Source organism: Gorilla gorilla, chromosome 15 (genome assembly GCF_029281585.2).
Source record: "Gorilla gorilla gorilla isolate KB3781 chromosome 15, NHGRI_mGorGor1-v2.1_pri, whole genome shotgun sequence".
NCBI classification, from domain to species: Eukaryota; Metazoa; Chordata; class Mammalia; order Primates; family Hominidae; genus Gorilla; species Gorilla gorilla.
The window spans coordinates 72,572,718-72,595,138 of record NC_073239.2 but is presented as its reverse complement, the minus strand read 5'-3'; the positions used below and the strand labels follow the sequence as shown (position 1 = coordinate 72,595,138).

Sequence of the window (22,421 nt, the reverse complement as noted above, 5' to 3'; positions counted from 1 at the left end):
TTTAATGAAGTTCCAGTTTAGAAAGTATTCTTGGTCTTCAGCTCATCAAATACTCTATTGCATAAACCTGACCCAGCTTAGTTTGCATCTCCTCCAACATTTTTACTTTACTTCACACTTTATTGGTTTAATCCAATCCTACTGTTTCCTCCCCTAGATGATTTCCAAAACTAAACCATATACAATATATTCTGCAATACAATTTAACAAGGCAGTAGGGCAAAAAGAAGAAACTTCTTGTAGTTTTCACTTAATAATCTTGATCATGAATCTTAAAAATCTACTGGAATAAGAATAAGTCATGCTGCTCCTTCACTAAAAGTCAGAATGTGCTCTCCCACAGCAAAAAAAAAGAAAATTTAAAAGAAAAAAAAAAGAGTCTATTCTGAGTAAATGAAATATTAGTAAATGATTTATTTGCATTATCTGACTATCTGCAAGCCTAAATCCAAATGCAGCCTTCCCTCCTTTAGGGTATCAACAGGTTAACTTACTTGGTACCTGTTGTCTTTCTGCTTCCTACACCTGAAGAAACAACAACTTGGCACCATTATTGGTTTCTTGCTTTCATACGCTCAATCTTTTCCTCCAGAATAAAAATCCATGCGGTAAAAGGACTGAAATTTTTACATAACTAAACTGTTCAATCTCTCAACTGTCACTTGGAATTCTGACTATGGGATAGAAAGGGGTTAAAGAAAAGTGGAAATGACAGAAATTAAGATTATACCAATCTTTTCTCTTCTTTCACTAGCAGCAACAATAAAAACGACTAGAGGAAAAGCCACAAAAATGATTCTTTGTCTGCCAAGATGAAAGAAGTCTCAACTATAACCAAAACCTCAGTCATATGCTTTCTAGACTATTAATAAAAAGCTTTCAGAGTCAGAAGAACAATTCTAAGAATTACCCAACAGATCTTAAATTAGTATCACAAAATGAGTTTCCCTCTTATCAAATAACTCTTTTAAATAAATAAAAAAATGTGGCTATAAAATTTTATCCTGTGAATTAATTATTCTTCATAACAAAAGCACATCTCATACTAAAAGTTGTCACTTTAACAGAACATCTAAAAGTAAATAGAAACATTATAATAAAAGGCTGACTTAATAAGATAGCAATAATATTAACTTTCATAAATATGATTGGGAATTTTACATAAGGTATTACAATGGCATTTCTCAAGGTATTATATGATTTTAAAGGAAAAGAAAAATGTAAGGCTGGTGGTTTTACTTTTATCTAATGATGGAAAATACCATTTTTAGCAAAGAACAAAAGTTTTCTGTTTAAATAAGAGTCGCCAGCACCTGGATACTACTAGAATATAAGAATTCTAGGACAGTTTCAGAAGTTTCTAAGCATTTGTTTTACCTCCATGAAGTTAATTTTAAAGGTTAAAACTTCATACACTGGTTATCAGCATTTCAAAAATCTCTGGTAACTAACACACAGAAACTATACTCTGCTTTTCCAAGTAAGAACACACACACAAAAATCTATTACATTTTATCTAATCCAAGTCACCAATGTTATATCTCACCACTATTTAACAGTAAAAATTAAAAATGTTGCCAACTAAACAACTAAACTGTAACCAGAGACTACAAGATACATTCTTATTTCAGAGATGGTAAGGGAGGGTGGGGGGAGAGAAATCTTATAATTGATATCATATCTTTTTTGTAAGCTATACCAGAAAAGGAAATAAGACAAAAATAAGCCTTAGCTGGGCACAGTGGCTCACATCTGTAATCCCAGCACTTTGGGACGCCGAGGCAGGCAGATCACTTAAGGCCAGGAGTTCAAGACCAGCCTGGCTAATACTGCAAAACCCCGTCTCTGCTAAAAATACAAAAATCAGCGGAGCATGGTGGCATATGCCTGTAGTCCCAGCTACTCAGGAGACTGAGGCATGAGAACGGCTTTAACCTGGGAGGCGGAGGATACAGTGAGCCAAGATAGTGCTACTGAACTCCAGCCTGGGCAACAGAGGAAGACTCTGTCTCAAGAAGATAAAAAAAAAAAAAGAATAAGCCTTAAATGCCATTTAAACTAAATATCATCCCTTCAGCACTGTCTCCTCTATTACCTTTAGCTTACAAGGGTAAAGCAAATACAAAGTAAGTAGTAAGACTATGTAATAATGCACTTAATATCATACGGGGAGGTAGAATAAATGGATTATTTCTTGACAAGTTAACAAAATACTTCCAGACGCACAGCTACTTACACCAGCTCAATATCTGCATAAATGTGAATTTTAAAATAAATGAAAGAACGCATGCATTTGCTAAAGAAGTGCTATCATTTGCAATGGCTTTACATTTCAGCTTCCAATAAAAGTACAATTCAAAAACTTAATATTAGGAACAAATGCAAACTTTCTATTCTAATGTGTCATCAAGAGTTTGTGTTTTATTAATAAATTGTAATTGTAAGAGCTGCGTAGAAGAAGAGTATGAAGGCAGCACTGAGGAATAGGCAGAGAACAGATACCACTGGGCTCTAATTTATGGAATCATGCTTATTCAAAGCTGATATAGTTTTGATGCATTGCTATAAATATAAAATGAATAGTGATGGTGGCAGGGGATGGAGATGAGATGGATAAAATAAATACTCTAAGGGAAAAGAATTAAGGTTTAGATACCTGTCATAAACAAAGCACTAGGCTAGGCACCATACATAAGCTTCTCCTTTCAAATCTAACAACTTTATGGTGTAAATATAATATAATCTCCATGTGAAAGGCTTGGAATGAGAGGTGTCACAAAGGTTAAGCTATTTGATCAACATCACACTGCTTTTAAGTGCTAGTAATAAGTTTCAACCTTTAAAGACACCATGCTCCCTAAAAGAAAAAGCTGAGGCTCCAAGTCTAAGGCAGGACATTTATTCTGAAAGTCAAATGTATCAAAACGGCTTAAATTATTTTTATGCATCCTATTACACATTTTTATTTTTCTGGAATGTGCTTTTGAGTAGATTGGCATTAGCTTCATCTCAGGGAGAAAAAATTTCCTGAATTTAGACAGGATGAATAGAAAGGCAATAACAGCCATATCTAAGCTTAAGCAAAATTTCTCTATTAGTAATTTGGTACCTAAATAAGAAGAACCAGATCTTGTTATATATCAAGTATTTCTACTTTGTAATTTAGGAAAAGCCTTACCTGTTCAGAAACAAGAGTCTGTAGCTTCTGAACTTCTGATTTTAATGCTTTGTTTTGGTCACTGAGAATCTGGAAGAAAGAGTCTCAATTTACTGTTTTATTAAGAAAAAAGGTAATAAGCAATCATTTGAATGGGTTTTTGAACAATCAAACCTTTATCTCAGCTTTCAGTCCTCAAAGTGGCAGGTGAATTATACACTGACATAATTCAAATTTCACTGGACACAGAGATGCACCCTAGCACTTGGTTGGCCATGACCAGAAACTAGAACTACAGCAACAGTGGAGACAAATAAGACAGTCCCAAATAGAAACTATCAGCTGAGAAAAGATTGGGGGCCAAAAATAAATCTCCAAGCTCTACTAAAAGAACAGATAATCTAGGGGGAAAGTCTATGATAAAATTCATGGTTTGCATAAGTCCCCTAATAAACTACAGAAACATTGTTTCAGAGTGACTTCATACAAAACGTAGTATTTCTGGAATCACTCAACTGAAAAGTATACAAGGTTGTTCTAAGAAACCTGAGTGTACAAGCTTAATCACACACCTTAAATTCTTCCATTTTGTTTGAAATTTCATGTTGTAGTTGCTCTTCCAGCAATCTTATTTTATCATCTTTAACATAAACACTATGAGGGTGAAAAAACAAATTAAAATACTTCATACATTCAGAAAATCTACAGGAATTATGGGCACAACTATCAGTTATAAGCAGCAATCTTTTCTGCAACAACTATAGTTAAACATAAATGTATGAACGACTAAATGTACAATACTTTAGTCACCTTTGTTGCATCTTCTCCAATTCATGTGCAGCAGCAGCCTGTGTGTGGAATGAGAAGAAAATGATATCACTTCACAGGAAGTGCTCAAAACTATTTTTTTCACTAATTTTTACATATTAAAAAGCTGTATTTCCATATATTTGAAGTTACAGCAATATTATATATTTCTGTAACATGTTTTGCTGTTCGATATTTTTTACTTCTTTTATTCTAGACTATTTCCCATTCTTCATATACACTAACAGAAAGGTATATCCTTTTTGAATTAAATGGCTCAAATAAAAGACTCAAACAAACCAGCATAGTAAGATAATTTTAACTGCCTCCTGTGATATCTTGCAGTGATTAATTCACTGGATCAAACATTTATTTCAACATAAAAACAGTAACATCAAATCATGCAGCCAAAGATAAGAAACCATTATATTTTTTACTTACACAATCAAATTGGGGCTCACAATATCAATGAAAATAAGAATACGCAAATTGAAATTCTGAGGTCAATGCTCAAAAGCAATAAAGATCTACCTGCTCATTTGCCAGGGCCTGTAATTTCTGCACTTCAGCTTTTAATAAGAAATTCATATTCTGTATATCCTAGAACAAGGAAAAATAGCATTTAAAATAGTTAATACAATTGATTTTGAAGTTTGTAAAGCATCTTTTCTACAAAAGAGTTAAGCAAATGTCTCAACTTACAAAATTTCCCAAATAATCAAGAGAAACCACCAATTCCTGTTATTTAGCATATTCCTAACAAATTATTGTAAATTATATCACGAGAGAAGCCCTTTGAATTTTTCCTCATAGAGAGCTAGAGAATTTTGTAGTTTAGAAAAACAGTTATTTCAAACGAATTCTAGACTATTTTCCATTCTTCATATACACTTACTGATTATGTGGATCAAAGTAATTTAAATTTCAGTTCTGTAAAATATTGCAGCCATTTATACAAATTACTATACCTTAAGTTCCTCTTCTTTACTTGTTAAATGATCACGTTCACTTGCTAAAGAATCTTCAGTCTGTTTTATCTGCTTATCCTTTTCTGCAATCCTTTAGAAGGAAAGACATTTGTACATTCAATAAACATTCAGAAGTCACAAATCAAAAGGATTTAAAGCCTTAAAAAGCATCATCCTTACTTCAGTAGTTCTCATATACCTTCCATTTCTATAGCCCCTTTCAGTTTACTAACAACTGTCACACACATGACTATAACTCCTTAAAATACATAACCCTGTTTTAAAACTCAAGATAAAAGAGGTTAATTTGTTAAAGCTAGCTATGTCAAAACCAGATTTCAGATCTTCCGAACTCAAGTGATCAGTGTCTATGCAAAATTATACGGCACAAAAAAAGCATATAACTTTGTTTTGGGTATACTACCACAGAGCTGGACACAGAAGAACTACAACTACTTATAAGACACAAAAACTAATTTACTTCCACTGCGTTCTAAACAATTACCTCTTCCACATAATTGCTAACACTCAAATGAAAGTCTCCCCAACTCTTGTTATAATAAAAACATAAATAAAAGCAGAATATATAATGTTTAGGGACCCAACTCACTAATGGTAAAAAGGAAAAAAAAAAAAGCAAAAGTTGCTCCAAATCTAGTTCAGAGTATTTTCTGAACAGGTCAGAGGTATAAAGTTAATCATAAGTGTCGCATCTAACAAGTATCAGTTAGTGGTGACTACACAATTATAAGAGTGTGAAAAGGTAGGCTTACACTTTATGTAATTCTTCTGCTAGAACTGAAGCGGAGGTCTAAGAAAGAAAAATAGTGTCAACATAAAAGTATTTAAGAGAAAGCTTTAAAGCTATACAATAATCATAACAGAGCTTTAAATTTTAAGAGAAGTTAATGTATATAAATTGTTATGAAAGTATCTGGCCCATGGTAAGTGTTCAATAAAGAGTAACCATCATTCTGAAAGCAAGTTTGATCACCAACAGCCAGTAGTCACGAATTACATATCACAAGACATTTAGAATAAAACAAGTTGACAGGCCTGGAAACTAAATAATTGACAAGCAACAAATGAGTAGGAAAAATAGCCAGAAAGGCCATTTGTCATCCTGTGTTTCTTCTCCTTAGTAACAACTTTTAATAATAAAATTATCCATTCCATGACTAATATAGTTTAGCAATACCCATGTTCATGTTTACTATTTAAAAGATTCTTACAGCATTCTCTATGTATTTAACTCCTGATAAATTTTTTAGAGCTACATCTCAGCTGATAACTAAAGATCACAATTCAATCTGAGTTGGTAATTCACACATACATACACATCCACACCAGCACCCTTTCCTGCATTAATTCTTCCTCAATTACTTTAGACTATAATTTCTACAGATAAAGCAACTGGGAAAAATATATTTATATGGTCAAAGCTTCGGGAGTCTGAACTTCTCTGAACCTTAAAAACAAAATTCTAATGTTAAAAATCACTTTTTATACAGAAATGTCAGACTTCTAAGCCAATACTTTTTGCTACAAATAACTCTCAGAATTTTCAAGTTGAAAAACTGAAGCTCAAAATTCACAATACTTGTTTTTATTTGATTTTCTTTATATTATTTATAAAGACGTGTATGTCACATCAAAGAATAACAGGTCTTACACTATCACTTGAAAACTCTGGAAGGCTGAGTCACTAAACTGAGGTACAAATTTTCAATTGATCATTTTGCAAATATAATCTGTGATCTATGGTTACCATATTGTTCCCCCTGCTGATATATTAGGATTTTCCAGAGCTAGGTGATATTTAATGAACATCTGTAATACATAAGCCACTATTCTAGATAGGATTTGGCCAATTCTCTCTCCTTGTTTTGTGACAGGACTGGGGACATTTTTGTATAATAAAAGCTCTCTAACCTTCCCCTCATCCAATTAGTTGGTATGGATTTCTTTCTTAGTGTTTTCCCTCAGCACCGTACATAATTAGCAAGTGTTTAGCACTCAGGATCATCATTTGTTGATTCATTGACTAGTCTCCCAGCTATTAATCCAGTAATTGGCACTCAACAGACATTCAGGTGAGTGTTTAAATGGCTGCAAGTTATTAATCGTAAGCAATAAGAAAGCATCATTACCTGGGCTGCTATCTGGGAATGGAACTGCTGAATTTGAGCTTTCAAAGCCTCATTCTGCTCCAAAATATCCTTTCATAAACAGCAACCAAAAAGAGAAAAAGCATGCTAATAAATAACCCCATGTATATGAACACAATGTATTATAGGTACATTTGTTTATCTTTTTCTTTTTTTTTTTAAGGCATTCTTAGATTCCAAAAGGCATTATTTTAAACAATGATTAGACAATCTGAGTTAGCTTATAAGACAGAAGTTAAAGATATGTTTGTGCTATTCCTAATCTAACACAAAGAGCCTAAGGCTGTGGGTGAGCACATCTTCAAACACACCATATTGTGACAAGTGCTCAAAAGACAAAGTTATAATTATTCATCATCATTTCAGAATTAGGGTAAGGTAGACCTTACTCTCTTCTTCTACACACACAGATCTAATAACTGACCACCTGTATTTTTTAAAAAAAAAAAAACAAGAAAAAATACCTGAACCTGCATTTGTAGAGACTCTTCTTTGTTCACCCTTTTCTGCTCTGATTCCATTAACTGCATTAGTCTTTGCTCCAACTGTTGTTTTGATACCAAGGTATCTGTAAGCTTACTATGCAGACTCTGTACTTCATTTTCTTTGGCCACAAATTTACTCTGTAAATCTGTAATAAAACATTACATTTTACAGAGGTCTCTTTCGTTGCCTAGTTACTTATACTCATCTTTAGTGTAGGCATTCTCTCCTCTAGAAAACCTTCTTTGAATCTCTCCTGCTTCCATTCTTGCATGCTCCTGTAGCAGGCTATACTTGCGTTTCATGGGAGAAAGGGAGTAGTAGAGAAATAAACAATACACATCACATGTACTCCATTATCTCCCAGATGGATCCATCAAATTAAGAGTAAATGAGTAAAAGTTAGCATGTATTAAATGGGCAGTTTTAAGTAAACTACTTGGGATGGTAATGCTCTGTTTTTCTCTTCAAAATAAGAAGTGAGTATTTTCTTAGGAAAAAAAAAGAATTAACCAAAGAACCAAAGAGAATAACTACAAAAAAGAAACACACACAGCCAGGATCCCATTAACCTATCACGTACTATAATTTTGCCTGCAACTTTAATGCTTCAGGCAAAGCTAGTAGGTAACTTATTTTAAAACCATAACAAATGTCAAAGAAAGATATTCTGAAAGTATAAAAGCTATTTTTATTGAGCTATAACCAAAATGCCAAATTATACTTTCTTCACAGATGGAAGAGAGAGGAAATTTTACCCAAAATTATATACAAAGTTTACATGAATACTTCTTCCCCTTACCTTGCTGTGCTGCCTCATGTTCCGCTGTTCTCTTCCTGATGTAGCTCTGAACTTCTTCCCACCTTCTCTCAGCTTCTTGTAGTTGAACCTTGGTATTTTAAAAGGGAGAAAGGATAAATTAGCACAAACACAGAATTTCTACTTTGAAAAAGAGGGAAAAAAAGCATCCTCTACCTTTACTGTTGTATCATAAAACTGCTTATTGCAACTAGTCTCCTACATTTCAATAAGACAGGCAGATACACACAGTCTAAAAGCCATTTATTTATCAGCGATAGCCATCCTATCCTCCAACATTACAGGGTTTACAGTTTGGAGATTATTTCAGACTCAATATTTGTGCTGAGTTTCTATCAAGATAGCCACTACTATATACATCTGATCCACTTAGCAATAACCTGTTTCCCACTAACCTTCCTTTAGCTGATAAGCTTCCGAAGGACAGGATGGTGTCCTTATTGCTAAATCTAAGCAGCTAAAAATTCTTATTTTGAGGTATTTTTATAACACAACACTCCAATCATGACTATAATCTTTAATGTCATTTATTTATCCATATCCACAGAGAACAGACTTCCGTATCTATGCCAGTAGGAAACCCACCAGCAAGATCAATATTAAATAAAAGAAAGGATACTTATATCAATCTCCCAACAAGACTTAAGAAAAACAAAGGTTACTCACACTATTTTCCATACTCAATTACTCTTGAAGCCTTTTTAACTCCTACTCTGGAACTGGTATCAAAGTACAATTGTATCAATGACCTAGGTAGGAATCTATTATAATGAGGTAACATTTAACTTACACAAATTGAACTATACTTTCAACAAATTTCCTCTTCAATAAAAGCAGGAATAGAAAATTATACTCATCATTCTATTCAATGTACATATGCTTCAGAATGCATATAAAATGAGATAAATGAATCTGCTCCTCCCTCAGTCAGCCTGAGCAAAGCCATGCATCTCTTCATAGTATAAGCATCTCACTGGACCAAGTGACACTCTGGTGTCTAAAGATACAGTATGTGACTTTTTGTACATCATGAGTCGAGTGCAAGCCACTGGAACACTACTTAGTCTTGTGCTGAAGCAAAGGAAAAACTACCTATTCCAGTGCTGAAAGAAAACTAGGTTCTGCTGGACCTACTGAAAAATCCAAGCTATGGGTGATAAAGTGGTATTAAGGGTAATTTTTAACTACATGATTTCTGCCCTATACATGTAGACCCTAACCCCCATATATAAGATAAAATTCTACAATTTATATCTGTCAATCAGCTAACATCATTTACCATATCTTCAAACGGTCTTTAACTTCAAATTCAAGCCTATATTCAATTCTTTCAATAGGGCACATGCTTCTTTTTCTTTCATCAGGGCATAGCATTTAGACTACAGGTCCCATTAAGCTTCAAACTATATTTTTCAAACCTATACACACATTTAAGTCATCAAATTAAATACCTACTGATATGGTTAGGCATTGTGTCCCCACCCAAACTTCATCTTGAATTGTAATCCCCATAATCTCCACGTGTCAAGGGAGAGACCACGTGGAGGTAACTGAATCATAGGCATGGTTTCCCCCATGCTGTTCTTGTGACAGTGAGTTCTCACAAGATCTAATGGTTTTATAAGGGAGTCTTCCCCCTCGCTCGGCATTTCTCCTTCCTGCTGCTTCGTGAAGAAGATGCTTTGCAGCTTCTTCACCTTCTGCCATGATTGTAAGTTTCCTGAGGCCTCCCCAGCCATGTTGAACCGTGAGTCAATTAAACCTCTTTCCTTAAAAATTTACCCAGTCTCGGGCAGTTCTTCATACCAGTATGAAAACGAACTAATACGCCTATATTATTCATGAAATGACAAATAAAGGTGAGAATATATCACCTTCAACTGAGTAGCTGCTTGCTCAGCATTCTTCTTTTGGACTTCCTCTTGCTGTAGCTTTCCTGTTTTCTCAGTCAGCTCATTCACCAACCTAGCATAATCCTGGCGTAGTTTATTTAGTTCTGCAGACTGCCTGAAAACAGTAACTGGATTAGGAGCCTTCCATTATTACAAATATATATAAGAAATAAACAAAACACACTTTGTTAGTTTTGCTGAGCTGAGCTAGTAGTTCCATTTACAGCCCAACTGAAACAGAACACAAGTGACTACTAACAATAAAGTTTAGTTGTATAATTCCTATATAATTCTAATGAGTTATTCAAATTCTAAAATCACTGTAAAATATCAAGGAAAATGGATGACCATAAATAGTGTCACCTTCAAACTGGTCTTCTGAAAACGTATTAAAAATCAACCAGTCAGGGTACCGTGTACTGGTATTACTAGTCTCTCTAAAGTACTATTTCTCAAAGTATGGCCTCAGAGCCAATCACTATCACAAGGAAAGTGTCTTTTTTTTTTTTTCAGACGGAGTGTGACTCTGTCGCCCAGGCTGGAGTACAGTGGCGCAATCTGGGCTCACTGCAACCTCCGCCTCCCAGGTTCAAGCGATTCTCCTAAGTCTCCCGAGTAGCTGAGATTACAGGTGTGCGCCACCAAGCCCAGCTAATTTTTGTATTTTTAGTAGAGACAGGGGTTTCACCACGTTGGTCAGGCTGGTCTCGAACTCCTGACCTCAGGTGATCCGCCTGCCTCGGCCTCCCAAAGTGCCAGGATTACAGGCATGAACCACCACACCCGGCCCGAAAGTGTCTTCATATGTAGACTCCTGGGCTCTACCTCAGAGTCAGTGAATCATAATCTTTTAAGGGGAGGACTCAAGAATACACTTTTTAATTAGAATGCCAGGTGCTCTTCAGAATACTGAAGTTTGGGAGCTACTGTGAAAGGGGACAGATGGTTTAAAACTTATAAACTCATAAGCTTGTAGACCATTCCATTGGTGGTACTAGTATTTATTACATAGTTTATATACAATATACACATATATGTTTATATAAATATGTAATATATGCTATATATTAATGTATTTGTATAAGTATATAACAGTATGACATTAACATAGTTTACATATGTATAACTGAAGAAGTTCTTCACAAAGCAAAAGAGAATTGTTTTTAAAAGTAACTCATTTTAGAAACAAATGTAAAAAAACAAAAGTCTAACCAATTACTATCAAACGCTATTAATATTTTGATGATTCAAGAAAATACTCTGCCATTCAATTAAAAATAAGGTATTTGGAAACATACTTGCTTTCCAGTTGATTTGTAGTGTTGCTGACAGCATCTCTCAGTATACCATTTTCCTGCTTCAAGTGAGCTATCTCTGCCTCCATCTGCTCACGAACTTGCTGAAACTAAAATTATTTTACACATATAAAACTTAGAAAACAAAGACTGTCAAAGCTAACTTTTAAAATAAACTTTATTAAAATGAGAATATAAAAAGCATCGATAGAATGAAGTTTCAATCATTCTTCTCAAATAAATATAAACAAATTTAAAAGAATTATATTTTGTTAGTGATGAATGCAAATCAAATACAAACTGTCACCACATTCAAGAATACAAGTAGATGCTAGCTGCTATCATATTTGAAATACAAGATAAACATGCTTAGAGATGATGTTTCAGAACTAAATATGATTTAGGACTTCTTTCCTACCGAATAGATTCATACAAAATTAAGCTTGTCCTGATCTTATGTCAATTATATGTTAGCAATATTCTTAAAGTCTTTAGTAAGCCAAAGTTTAAAAACTGAAAATATGTTTGGTACACTTTATATTAAGTTACAAATTGGGCCATAATCATACAGATAACACAAAAATCTGCTTGCTAAAATATTCTGACCTCTTAATTTTTTTTCCAAGTTTTTACATTATAAAATACATATAACATAAAACGTACCATTCTAACCATTTTCAAGTATACAGTTCACTGTTATTAAATATATCCATAATGCTGTGTAATCATGACCACCATTCATCTCCATAACTCTCTGCATTGTGTAAAACACCTTCTACACCTTTTAACGAATAACTCCCATTCCTCTCCCTGCAGCCCCTGGCGACCACCACTCTAACTTTCTTCTTCTAATTTTTAAATTTTGCATTAAAGAATCTAAAGATAAAGGCACACTGACTTATGTTCTCATAAGAACATGTTTTTATATGAAATAATCTTATTAATAATTCTTTCAAAAGAAACTGTTGCTTATTAAGGGAAATTAAGGTATACGTTTCTATTTTTCACAGAAGTTATCATATGGAATCTATATCCTGACCTCTGTAAGTAATCAAGTAAAACAGGATGAATCACTTAAATACTTTTCACCTTCAACAAAAGATGCTGCTACAAGTATCTGCCTAATTTTCAAATTAACAGGAATTAGGAATTAAGAAGAAAAGATCACTTGAGGCTAGGAAAATCAGTTCTTCACTAACTCAAATTGCTGGGGGATGAGAAGATGAAGGAATGAGTTAAACAAATGCTAAAAGCAGTGGATAGGGTAAGAACATGAAAACAGCATCATTCACTTCTTTTTTGCTATTAGTGGCATTTCAGAGGAAAATATTGGGACTCTGAAAGCAGCAAAGAATATTTTAAAATGTTTAGCAGACTAGCGATATTATCAAAGCAATGTTTTACCAAAAAAAAATCTGGTACCAAATACAAGATGGAATGAAAATGACAAACCTATTAATATCAGCCATAATTATCCCAGTATGTAATAATAAACTAAACACATGTCTAAGAATTGAATGCAAGAGTAACTAGAAATAAAGAGGTTTGGAGTTTTTTGTTTTTGAGACAGGGTCTCACCCTGTCACCCAGGCTGCAGTGCAATAGTGTGATCACGGCTCACTGCAACCTCAACCTTCCAGGCTCAAGCCTCCCACCTCAGCCTCCTGAGTAATTGGGACCATGGGCATGCCACCATGCCTGGCAAACTTTTTAATTTTTTTATAGAATGGGGTCCCACTATGTTGCCCAGGCTGTTCTCAAATTCCTGGGTTCAAGTGATCCTCCCACCTCGGCTGGGATTACAGACATGAGCCACGGCACCTGGCCATAGAAATAAAGTGTCTTTAAGATTTCAGAGCAAATTGTAGCCTAAGCCAGGCAGAGAGAAGTCACAGGATTCAAGCACAAAGATAATAATGCCTCAAAATATTAAAAACATCATTGCTCATGATTGGCCTGAAAAAAAATACATACTATATATATATATATATATATCTCAACCTGATCAATAGGTGAGTTTTAGACATATATTAAATCTGAGGTAATGACAGACCTTCCTAATTGAAGGATCAGCCAGCAGATGGAAATAACAATTTCAAAAAGTCACTGGTCAAGAAAGTTAAATTAAGGAAGGTATTACATGACCACCAAGCAAGGAGACTCAAGCCATATTCTTCAATAGCCTCTTTAGCAGTAATAAAGATATTTCAATCTTTTCAAAAATAAGAAAAAAAAATTCACTGGTCTAGTCCTAACTAGAATCATGAAAATGGAAAATATATACAAAAGACAGACTGTAAAAACTGAGCCTTCTGACAGAAGACAGGTGAAAGGGTAGGAAGCAACAACAGACAAAATCACTCAGGCCAAAACCTTGGAAGTCATTCTTCACTATCACCTCTCCCCTTCACACTAACACCAAGCCCCATCTAACTAACTCTTTGTATACTCAAACTCATTCTCTCATTGTCAACATCTAATTTCAGGCCCTTGTTCTTTGACTTGAATTCTAGCGAAGTGTTCCAACTATCCCTTGCTCCACTCTCCCCACTGCTACCAAGGTAAAAATTTAAAATAGTAGTATAATTCCAGCGACTGCTGCGTTGCTTAAACTCCTTCACTGGCTCCCCAGTCTTCAGGTATACAAGGCCCTTTAAGATGGGGCCTCTATCTACTTCTCAATATCCCTTCTTCATTCCAGCCCTCATTACCAAATACCACAACTCTTACCGTATTTCTCATAGAGCAGTTACTCTAGACAATCTGTACTGGTAACACCTGGAGTGCACTCATTAAAAAGCTCAATCCTGGGTCCCACTGAACTATCACCTCCAGAGATGGACTAAGAAATCACACCAAGTAACTCTTATCCTCAGTGCCCATTTCTTTACTCTCTTACTTGATAATGCCTAATTGTTTTAAAAGATTTAACACAGTCTGCATATCACTTCTAAAAAGTCTTCCCTATCAAATCCTTTTCTTCCCTACCTCCCATCACCATTGCTCTAAAGTCACCAATACTTATCTCTATCATCGTATTTATCTGCATCCGGCCTCCCTACCTCATCCCCACCTAGAAAAGTTGTTTTACTTAGGACACAGAGTGAACTTCACTAGCCACTGTATGTTGATGGCCCAACAAAGGGCCTTGTACATACTAGCCACTTAAAAGTTTGCTAATAAAGTGAATGCAACCATTTCATCTTGTTTCCAAAGAATGAAAATATACCTTCATCTGCATCTGTTGAGTCTCTTGATAACTGACATGTATTTTGTTTTGAAATACATTATGTTCCTTTTCTAATGTTCCAATCCGATCTTTCATCCTTGTTATAACCACATTGCTTCTTTCTTTCTCTGTCATCATTTCCTAAAAGAATATCCCAGAAATTTAAAAACTTGTTATTTAATAAGTATCATAAGCCTGCAACAATGATAAACAATGATGTTATTTAACATCAGTAAAATAGTCATGAATGATAAAACATTAAGTACTTGCTTAAAAAAAGCAAGGTCAAAAGATTTTAAAAACAGTCTTCTGCATCTCATCTGCTCTTCACGCCAATTCCCTTCATAAACACTTTGCCACTGCTGTTTACTCTTAATTCAAATGCATTTTCTAGTTTATTATGAGTTAAAGACTATGAACCTAGAATAAATCCTACATTCTAACTTGATTACACGAAAGAACATTTTAAAGCACAACAGTTCATTCTCTATCATTCCCAGGTACACGTTCTCTTTCAGGGAAAAAAGGCCTAGAAGGAAATAATTCTCTCTCCTAAGGGAAAAAATAGGGATAAGATGTCTATAGTAGAGTCAAAGTTTGAAACAAGGGAAAGCAAATTCAGAAAGCAAAGTTTTATCATCTTCCTAAGTCAAATCTTTTTTTTTTTTTTTTTTTTGAGACGGAGTCTCACTCCATCGCCCAGGCTGGAGAGCAGTGGCGTGATCTCGGCTCACTACAAGCTCCGCCTCCCAGGTTCACACCATTCTCCTGCCTCAGCCTCCCGAGTAGTTGAGACTACAGGCGCCCGCCACCATGCCCGGCTAATTTTTTTTGTATTTTTAGTAGAGACGGGGTTTCACCCTGTTAGCCAAGATGGTCTCGATCTCCTGACCTCATGATTCACCCGCCTCAGCCTCCCAAAGTGCTGGGATTACAGGCATGAGCCACTGCGCCCGGCCACTAAGTCAAATCTTAAATGAGGGATTTCATTTTGTTTTGCCAGTACTATGAACTCCTAGAACAAATATTAATTATCAAAGTACATGAAAGCCAAGCAATTTTAAAGTTAGCTGCAGGTATCATTAGGACTAATCATGTTCCTGCTCTAAAGCAATTGTATGACAAAATTTGAGATATTACATAATTTATGGCTGCCTGAGTTTGTTCATTCATCTTTATAAATTGTTATACTCCTGTATAACATACTTAGAAGTATACACATCATAAGTATGCAGCTCAATGAATTATCAAATTAGTTATCCTAATTTTTAATTTTTTATATAGTCATATAGTCACAAAAAACTATGTTAAAGTTTCTAATTTTATTAACAACTTTAATTAATCTTGCCAACTTTTTCCATTGACTTTTTTTATTTACTTCAAATTCACATAAAGGATTTATATTCAAACAAAGCCATTCACTCTTACAATGTCATCAAGTGGCTAGGTGAATGACTCATAAATAAACATCATGTATTGTACTGCATTTAATTCCTAGAAAGAGAAACAAGCACTTCAGGAATAATGAAACCATATTTTCTATAGTTTCAATTCTGTTCTCTCAGCTTCATGATGTTTTAAAGATTGGCTTTTCTGGTATTTTTTACTATTAACCTCTCAAAGTAAAATTTCTGAGATCTGAAGAACTTGACAAAAAATTATACTTATCACAAGAAGCTCCATAAATAAATTACCTATGTTAAGAGTTTCACACTTATTCCATTAATCAGACTTAAACAAGATCACACCAAATTCTGTGTTTCTATAGAGAACAGATCTAGGTCAGATCCAATTAAAACAAATTCCCATGCTTCTGTACAGAGTGCTTTTGTTATTCTGAAGCTAGGATATCTGTAAGTACTCTTATTTTAAATAATTCAACTATAGGCTATAATATCACAAAAGACAGAGACAGCTCTATCTACCCTCCCAAAACTCTAAAGGAAAGTTACTTTTGTTGGACATAAATAACAAATAATTAAACTACTGATTATGGACAATTTATAAAATCTTTTGTTGCTTCTGATTTGGGAAGTATATCCCTCATACATAAGAATGTCTTCACCTGGGTTAACTGCTTACACCGATCCTTTGTAGCAGCAGCATCTTCCTTCACAGCAGCGAGTAACTTGTCCTTTTCTTGAAGCTGATGTATAAGCGTAGTCAATTCTCCCTTACTTGACTGCAATTGAGAAAGCAATGCAGAATTAGTAATAGTTACCATGGGCTAATAAAAATTATGAAAATGAAATGTGGCACATATACACCATGGAATACTATGCAGCCATAAAAAAGAATGAGTTCATGTCCTTTGCTGGGACATGGATGAAGCTGGAAACCATCATTCTCAGCAAACAAACACCAGAACAGAAAACCAAACACTGCATGTTCTCACTCGTAAGTGGGAGTTGAACAATGAGAACACATGGACACAGGAAGGGGAACATGGACACAGGAAGGGCAACATGCCTGTCGGGGCATGGGGGAATAGGGGAGGGATAGCATTAGGAGAAATACCTAATGTAGATGACAGGTTGATGGGTGCAGCAAACCACCACGGCATGTGTATACCTATGTAACAAACCTGTACGTTCTGCACATGTATCCCAGAACTTAAAGTATAAGAAAAATAAATAAATAAAATAAAAAATAAAAGGTGCTAAGGTTAAAAAAAAATTATGAAAATGAAGTATCTAACATCAAGTGTTCTTGGGTCAATGCAGAGTTCTGTATTACATAAACAGTAAAATAACTGCCAAATACTGATCAGTGAAATATTCAGAAAAATCTCTTTAATGTTGTATATCCTGAAATTTCCAACTAGATACATATCAACCAAGGAACAGATTTTTACAAAGAATTACAGGAATTCCAGTTTTAAACTCACAGTCAAGACAGTAATTTCCTCCTTCTCCTGCTAGATCAAAAGAGAGAATATGAAACCAAAATGTAAGCTGCTATGAATGAAACAGTAACCTGTAATCTCAAAGCATATGAGGAAAGACCACCAAATATAGTAAAGATCAAATTCAGATGCTCCACGACCCTGTCAGAATATACCCATGGATACAGAGGTGCCATAGATGTGTAGTTCTCTGAAATTAACAGGCACATCCTGAAAGGTAAAACCAGCCATCCCCAACTTGACATGGGAAACAACAAACAAGTGCAAAGATTGCAAGCAGGAACTTTCTTGGAAGAAGGTCTCAAGAAGGAAAAAAAAAAAGTTGCAGATAAAATCCCACATCTCAAGAGGAAAAACATCACTCAAAGGGAGCAACTAGCCAGTGAGGCAGTCAAAAGATTCTCTACAGGGAGACCCTAAGCCTCTTATCTGAAAAGCAGCAAAGGCTAAAAAAATCATTTTACATACACAGTCCCCAAGGAGAACACCAGCCATCCCTGACCCTTCAACAACACCAAGCTCTAGCACAAAGATGATCCAAGAAAAACACCCCTCATTGGAAGAACAGTAGTAGTAAATAAAATGAAACAAAACAAAACAAAACAGGATCTATACACGATACCAAAAAATGAAAATAAGAAAAACACAAATAACAAGTGAATAAAAAATCACCAGAAAAAGGTTATCACACAGCAGGAAAAAATTGTGGTTAAAAATCTAATATAGTAATCATCTCTGGAAAATAAAAGAGCTCAGAGAAAAGATAACACAAAACGAGATGAAACGTGAGCTGGCAAAACTAAAGTGGAAGCAAAAGCAACACCATCCCAGAAATAATACTATAGTTGGAAGCAGCAAACAGAAAAGCACATGCCGCTGTAAACACAGTAAAAGCCATAGAGTCCATGGTGGAGAGAAATAAATAAAAAGTAGAAATAAAGTTTTCTTTGGTTATATGTTAGGGTTTTTTTTTTTGTTGTTAAAGGTATGAAAAGACAACGAAGGTAGGCAGAGGAGAGCCCATATGTATTTAACTGATCTCCATTATTTTACTTATTTCAAGAACATTATATATAACTTCCCAGTAATAAAAGCTAACTTGAATCTAATGATTGAAAAGGCATACTGTATCCAAGAGAAGTTTAACAGAGCAGTCAATGTCAAGCCATATTATAGTACAATTACTGAATGCCAAAGAAACTGAATCCCTTGATGTGTGTAGAGTAGGTCAGACACTGAAAAAAACCCAGTAAATAATAAACACATGATTGATTATTCAAAGAATGTTTTATTGTGAGAGTGCAGTTTAACAAAAATACATGAAAAGGGTGCAAAATGCAGGCTGGTGTCAGACCTCTACCAGCAATATGAATAAAGAGAACAGTGAAACAACAAATGCATAAAATGTTTCAAGGAAAAAAGATGAAATTCTGGAATGTTATAGCCCACCAAACTATTATTTGAGTACAAATACAACAAAAGCATGTTAACTTGCCAAAATTTGGAAAATTTTTTGAAGAAATCCCAGGAAAAACAACTTCAGCTAACCAAGAGATGAATAAAGAAGCTATGACAAAAGTACTAACATTGAGATCTGGACCCACCATTAAACTATAAAATTAAAACTAAAACATGAAAATTATAATCACAGAAGAGATGTTAAATATTACAAGTATCTGACAAACAGAAAAACTATTATTAATGAAAGTTGAGAGTGGTGGAAGAAAGAAGCTAGGAAAAAAATTTAAGTGGTGTAACAGTAGTTCCTCCTGCTACACAGCATGGGGCCCAAACTGTTAATAATTTAAAGTTTAAAATATAACTGAAGCAAGTATATTTAAAGGTCAATGATAAAAAATTAATAAACATTTTCTTACTAATAATTACAATAATAGTTTACATTTTTCAGCAGTTATTATATGCTAGGGACTCTAAGCACTAACATGCACTAGCATTTAATTCTCAAAACTTGATCATTCCCATTTTAGCCATGGGAAAACTGAGTCACTGAAGCTAAGTAACTTATCTAAGGCCACAAAGCTGCAAGTGGCAGAGTCCAGATTTGAATTTGGGAAGTCTGACTCCAGAGCTCAGGATCTTAACCACACTCTCAAGTGCCTCATAACTCGAATACAAGGGCATGCGTGCACTCACACAACATAACATCCCTGCTCCAACCCTTCTAGCTTTTGCTGTTTTCCCCTTCCCACCTAAGCTTACTCGTAGTGGACACTCGCTGTCACTTTTCCCATTCATTTGGTACTTATTTATAGTCTTGTACTGCAATGAAACTGCTTTTACTAAGGATATCAAACCCAGTTTTACAATCTTAATCCTCCTTGACATCTCTAAAGCATCTTACTGTTGATCATTCCCCCAACCTCCCTACTTCTCAAACTCAAAGTTTCTGTGATTCCCACTACCTCCTGGTGTTCCTCCCACCACTTCGCTCCTCTTCAGTATCTTTCATGGTGATTTTCCTTGCCCTTTAATTGTTGGTGTTTCCTGGGGTTCATTCTTGAGCCTTCTATCACCTCTCACATCCTCCCTGATCTTACATCTACCATATGTACTGTTGATAGTGGATTATCTTCCTCAATCACTCCCATTGTAGCCTTTCTTCTACTCCAGAGAAATATGTTAACTGTAAAATGACTATATCCACTTAAATGGCACAAGGGATGCCTAAAACAGCTTTCTGAAATTCCTCAATCCTCTACTCTCTACAAAGTGTTCACAAAAACCACTGTCACCACAATCTATCCAGTTACTCAAGAAAGAAAACAAGCAGTCACCATGGACTCTTCTTTAGCCACTACATACAACTGCTCAAAAAATCCTATCCTATGCCAGTGCCCTGTATTTATCTTCCCCCTTGCTCTAAAGTGGTCTTTATTCAGCACGAGGATTCAATTACCTCTAGGACTTCGAACAATCTGTGAAAAGCTCTGACCAACTCAGTTCTGGCAGGAAAAAGGAGAAATTCAACTTACCTAGTCTTACTCAGATACAGGAGACCTACAAAGGCAGAGTTCCTTCAGTAGTGAACAGAACCGCCCCATGAGAAACCAAGAACAATAAGATTTTAATCTAAAACCAAATGGCTCCAAGGAAAAGGGGAAAAATGTGAACAGTTTCAAAACACTTGCTCCATGCTATCTTTAATAGTTTCCAACTTCTTCCAAGGCCTGCCTAAAATAGATAAAGGGTAGTCTGATTTACCACCCAGACTCTAGAGTTGAAAGCTGTCTCAGACAATAAAATGATCACTCTTGCCCCCATAAGCTACCAGCAACATCTTTCATTAGAAGAGAGACACTTAAAGCAATTACTTTTAATCTTAAAAAGCATTAACTCTAAACAGCAATATAGTAACATAGTAACTTCAGCAAGGTTCTTCCCTGCTAGGAGCTTTTCCCAATCCCCACATATAACTAACAACTTTTTTAAGTATTTACTCACCCAATTACAATAAAATAAACCGAAGGACAAATTCTTTAATCAATATCAAGGCTAGGAGCCGTGGCTCACACCTGTAATCCTAGCACTTGGGGAGGCCAAGGCAGGACGACTGATTGAGCTCAGGAGCTTGAAACCAGCATAGGCAACACAGTGAAACCCCATCTCTACAAAAAATACAAAAACTAGCCAGGCACTGCCTGTGGTCCCAGTTCCTCAGGAGGGTGAGATGGGGGGATCGCTTGAGCCTGAGAGGTGAAGGCTGCGGTGAGCAGAGATTGCGCCACAGCACTCCAGCCTGGGTGACAGGGCCAGACCCCATCTCAAAAAAATAAAAACAAAAATAAAAATAATCAAGAAAGTTCCTTGCAACAAAGCATCTGTCTTTGTATTTAAAGTCACATTTATCATATTTACTGATTACCTTTTTACTCTGGGCCATTGCTGGCATCACATGGAAACTAACAAGCATACTACATTGTAAAATTGCCACAGATTTATAAAATGCACTGTCAACAGAAGTATGACAGACTTATAATGCTATGATAAATGCTATGGCAAAAACATTCAGACGGTTGTAAGAAAGAATAGCAGAGCAAACAATTTAGACTGTGAATTCAGGTTAGCCTTATATGAGAAAATAACATTTAAGTGGAGACTTGAAGGAGGAAGTGGGCATAGAAAGAAATTGGAAGGGAGGGTTTGGGAAGAAAGGGGAGATAGGACAGACAGAAGAAACAAGTCTGGTATGACAGAAGAACCAGAGAAGACTCCATATGGGTGAAATTTAGTGAGGGAATAAGAAAAAATGTCATAATGATGAGGCTGCAGAGAGAGGCAGGACATAGACCTGTTAAGGAATCTGGATTTATGTTTTAACTACAAAAGAGAAAAACACCAAAGGGTTTTTAAAGCAGTAATATAATCTAATTTATCTCTTAAAGGTCACTTTACAGTTATGTGGGAAAAAAACAAAATTAGAGGACTAAGAGGAAAAGCAGAAACATCAATCTGGAGACTACTGTAGGTAATCAGGTGAAAGGTAATGGTCTAGACTAGTATAAGAAAAAATTAAACCACTGAAAGTTTGAAAGTAGGCAAGAGGTTATGGGGAAAGAGGTGTGCATGTGTGTGTTTTTAGAATAAAGACAGTTAAATGCACCATCTAATATTGAATAGCAGACAACATATCACTTTATTTTACATAGGTAACCCTTGAAAATTTGTCACCTTTCCCA

General features: G+C 35.2%; 1 protein-coding gene across 20 annotated transcripts in view; it reads right to left on the bottom strand.

Moving 5' to 3' along the window:
* The window catches only part of KTN1 (kinectin 1), a 104,315-nt gene that overhangs the window by 39,237 nt on the left and 42,657 nt on the right, over nucleotides 1-22,421 (bottom strand). For all 20 annotated transcript variants that reach the window (XM_055361430.2, XM_063697859.1, XM_055361440.2 and 17 more), the window contains 13 exons: nucleotides 16,885-17,001; nucleotides 14,820-14,960; nucleotides 11,594-11,700; nucleotides 10,278-10,410; nucleotides 8,386-8,473; nucleotides 7,565-7,731; nucleotides 7,083-7,151; nucleotides 5,706-5,743; nucleotides 4,933-5,023; nucleotides 4,496-4,564; nucleotides 3,968-4,005; nucleotides 3,730-3,811; nucleotides 3,179-3,247 (listed from right to left, as the gene is read on the bottom strand). In XM_055361430.2, the coding sequence (XP_055217405.1) occupies nucleotides 3,179-3,247; nucleotides 3,730-3,811; nucleotides 3,968-4,005; nucleotides 4,496-4,564; nucleotides 4,933-5,023; nucleotides 5,706-5,743; nucleotides 7,083-7,151; nucleotides 7,565-7,731; nucleotides 8,386-8,473; nucleotides 10,278-10,410; nucleotides 11,594-11,700; nucleotides 14,820-14,960; nucleotides 16,885-17,001 (1,209 nt within the window). The remainder of the gene's footprint in view (nucleotides 1-3,178; nucleotides 3,248-3,729; nucleotides 3,812-3,967; nucleotides 4,006-4,495; nucleotides 4,565-4,932; nucleotides 5,024-5,705; nucleotides 5,744-7,082; nucleotides 7,152-7,564; nucleotides 7,732-8,385; nucleotides 8,474-10,277; nucleotides 10,411-11,593; nucleotides 11,701-14,819; nucleotides 14,961-16,884; nucleotides 17,002-22,421) is intronic.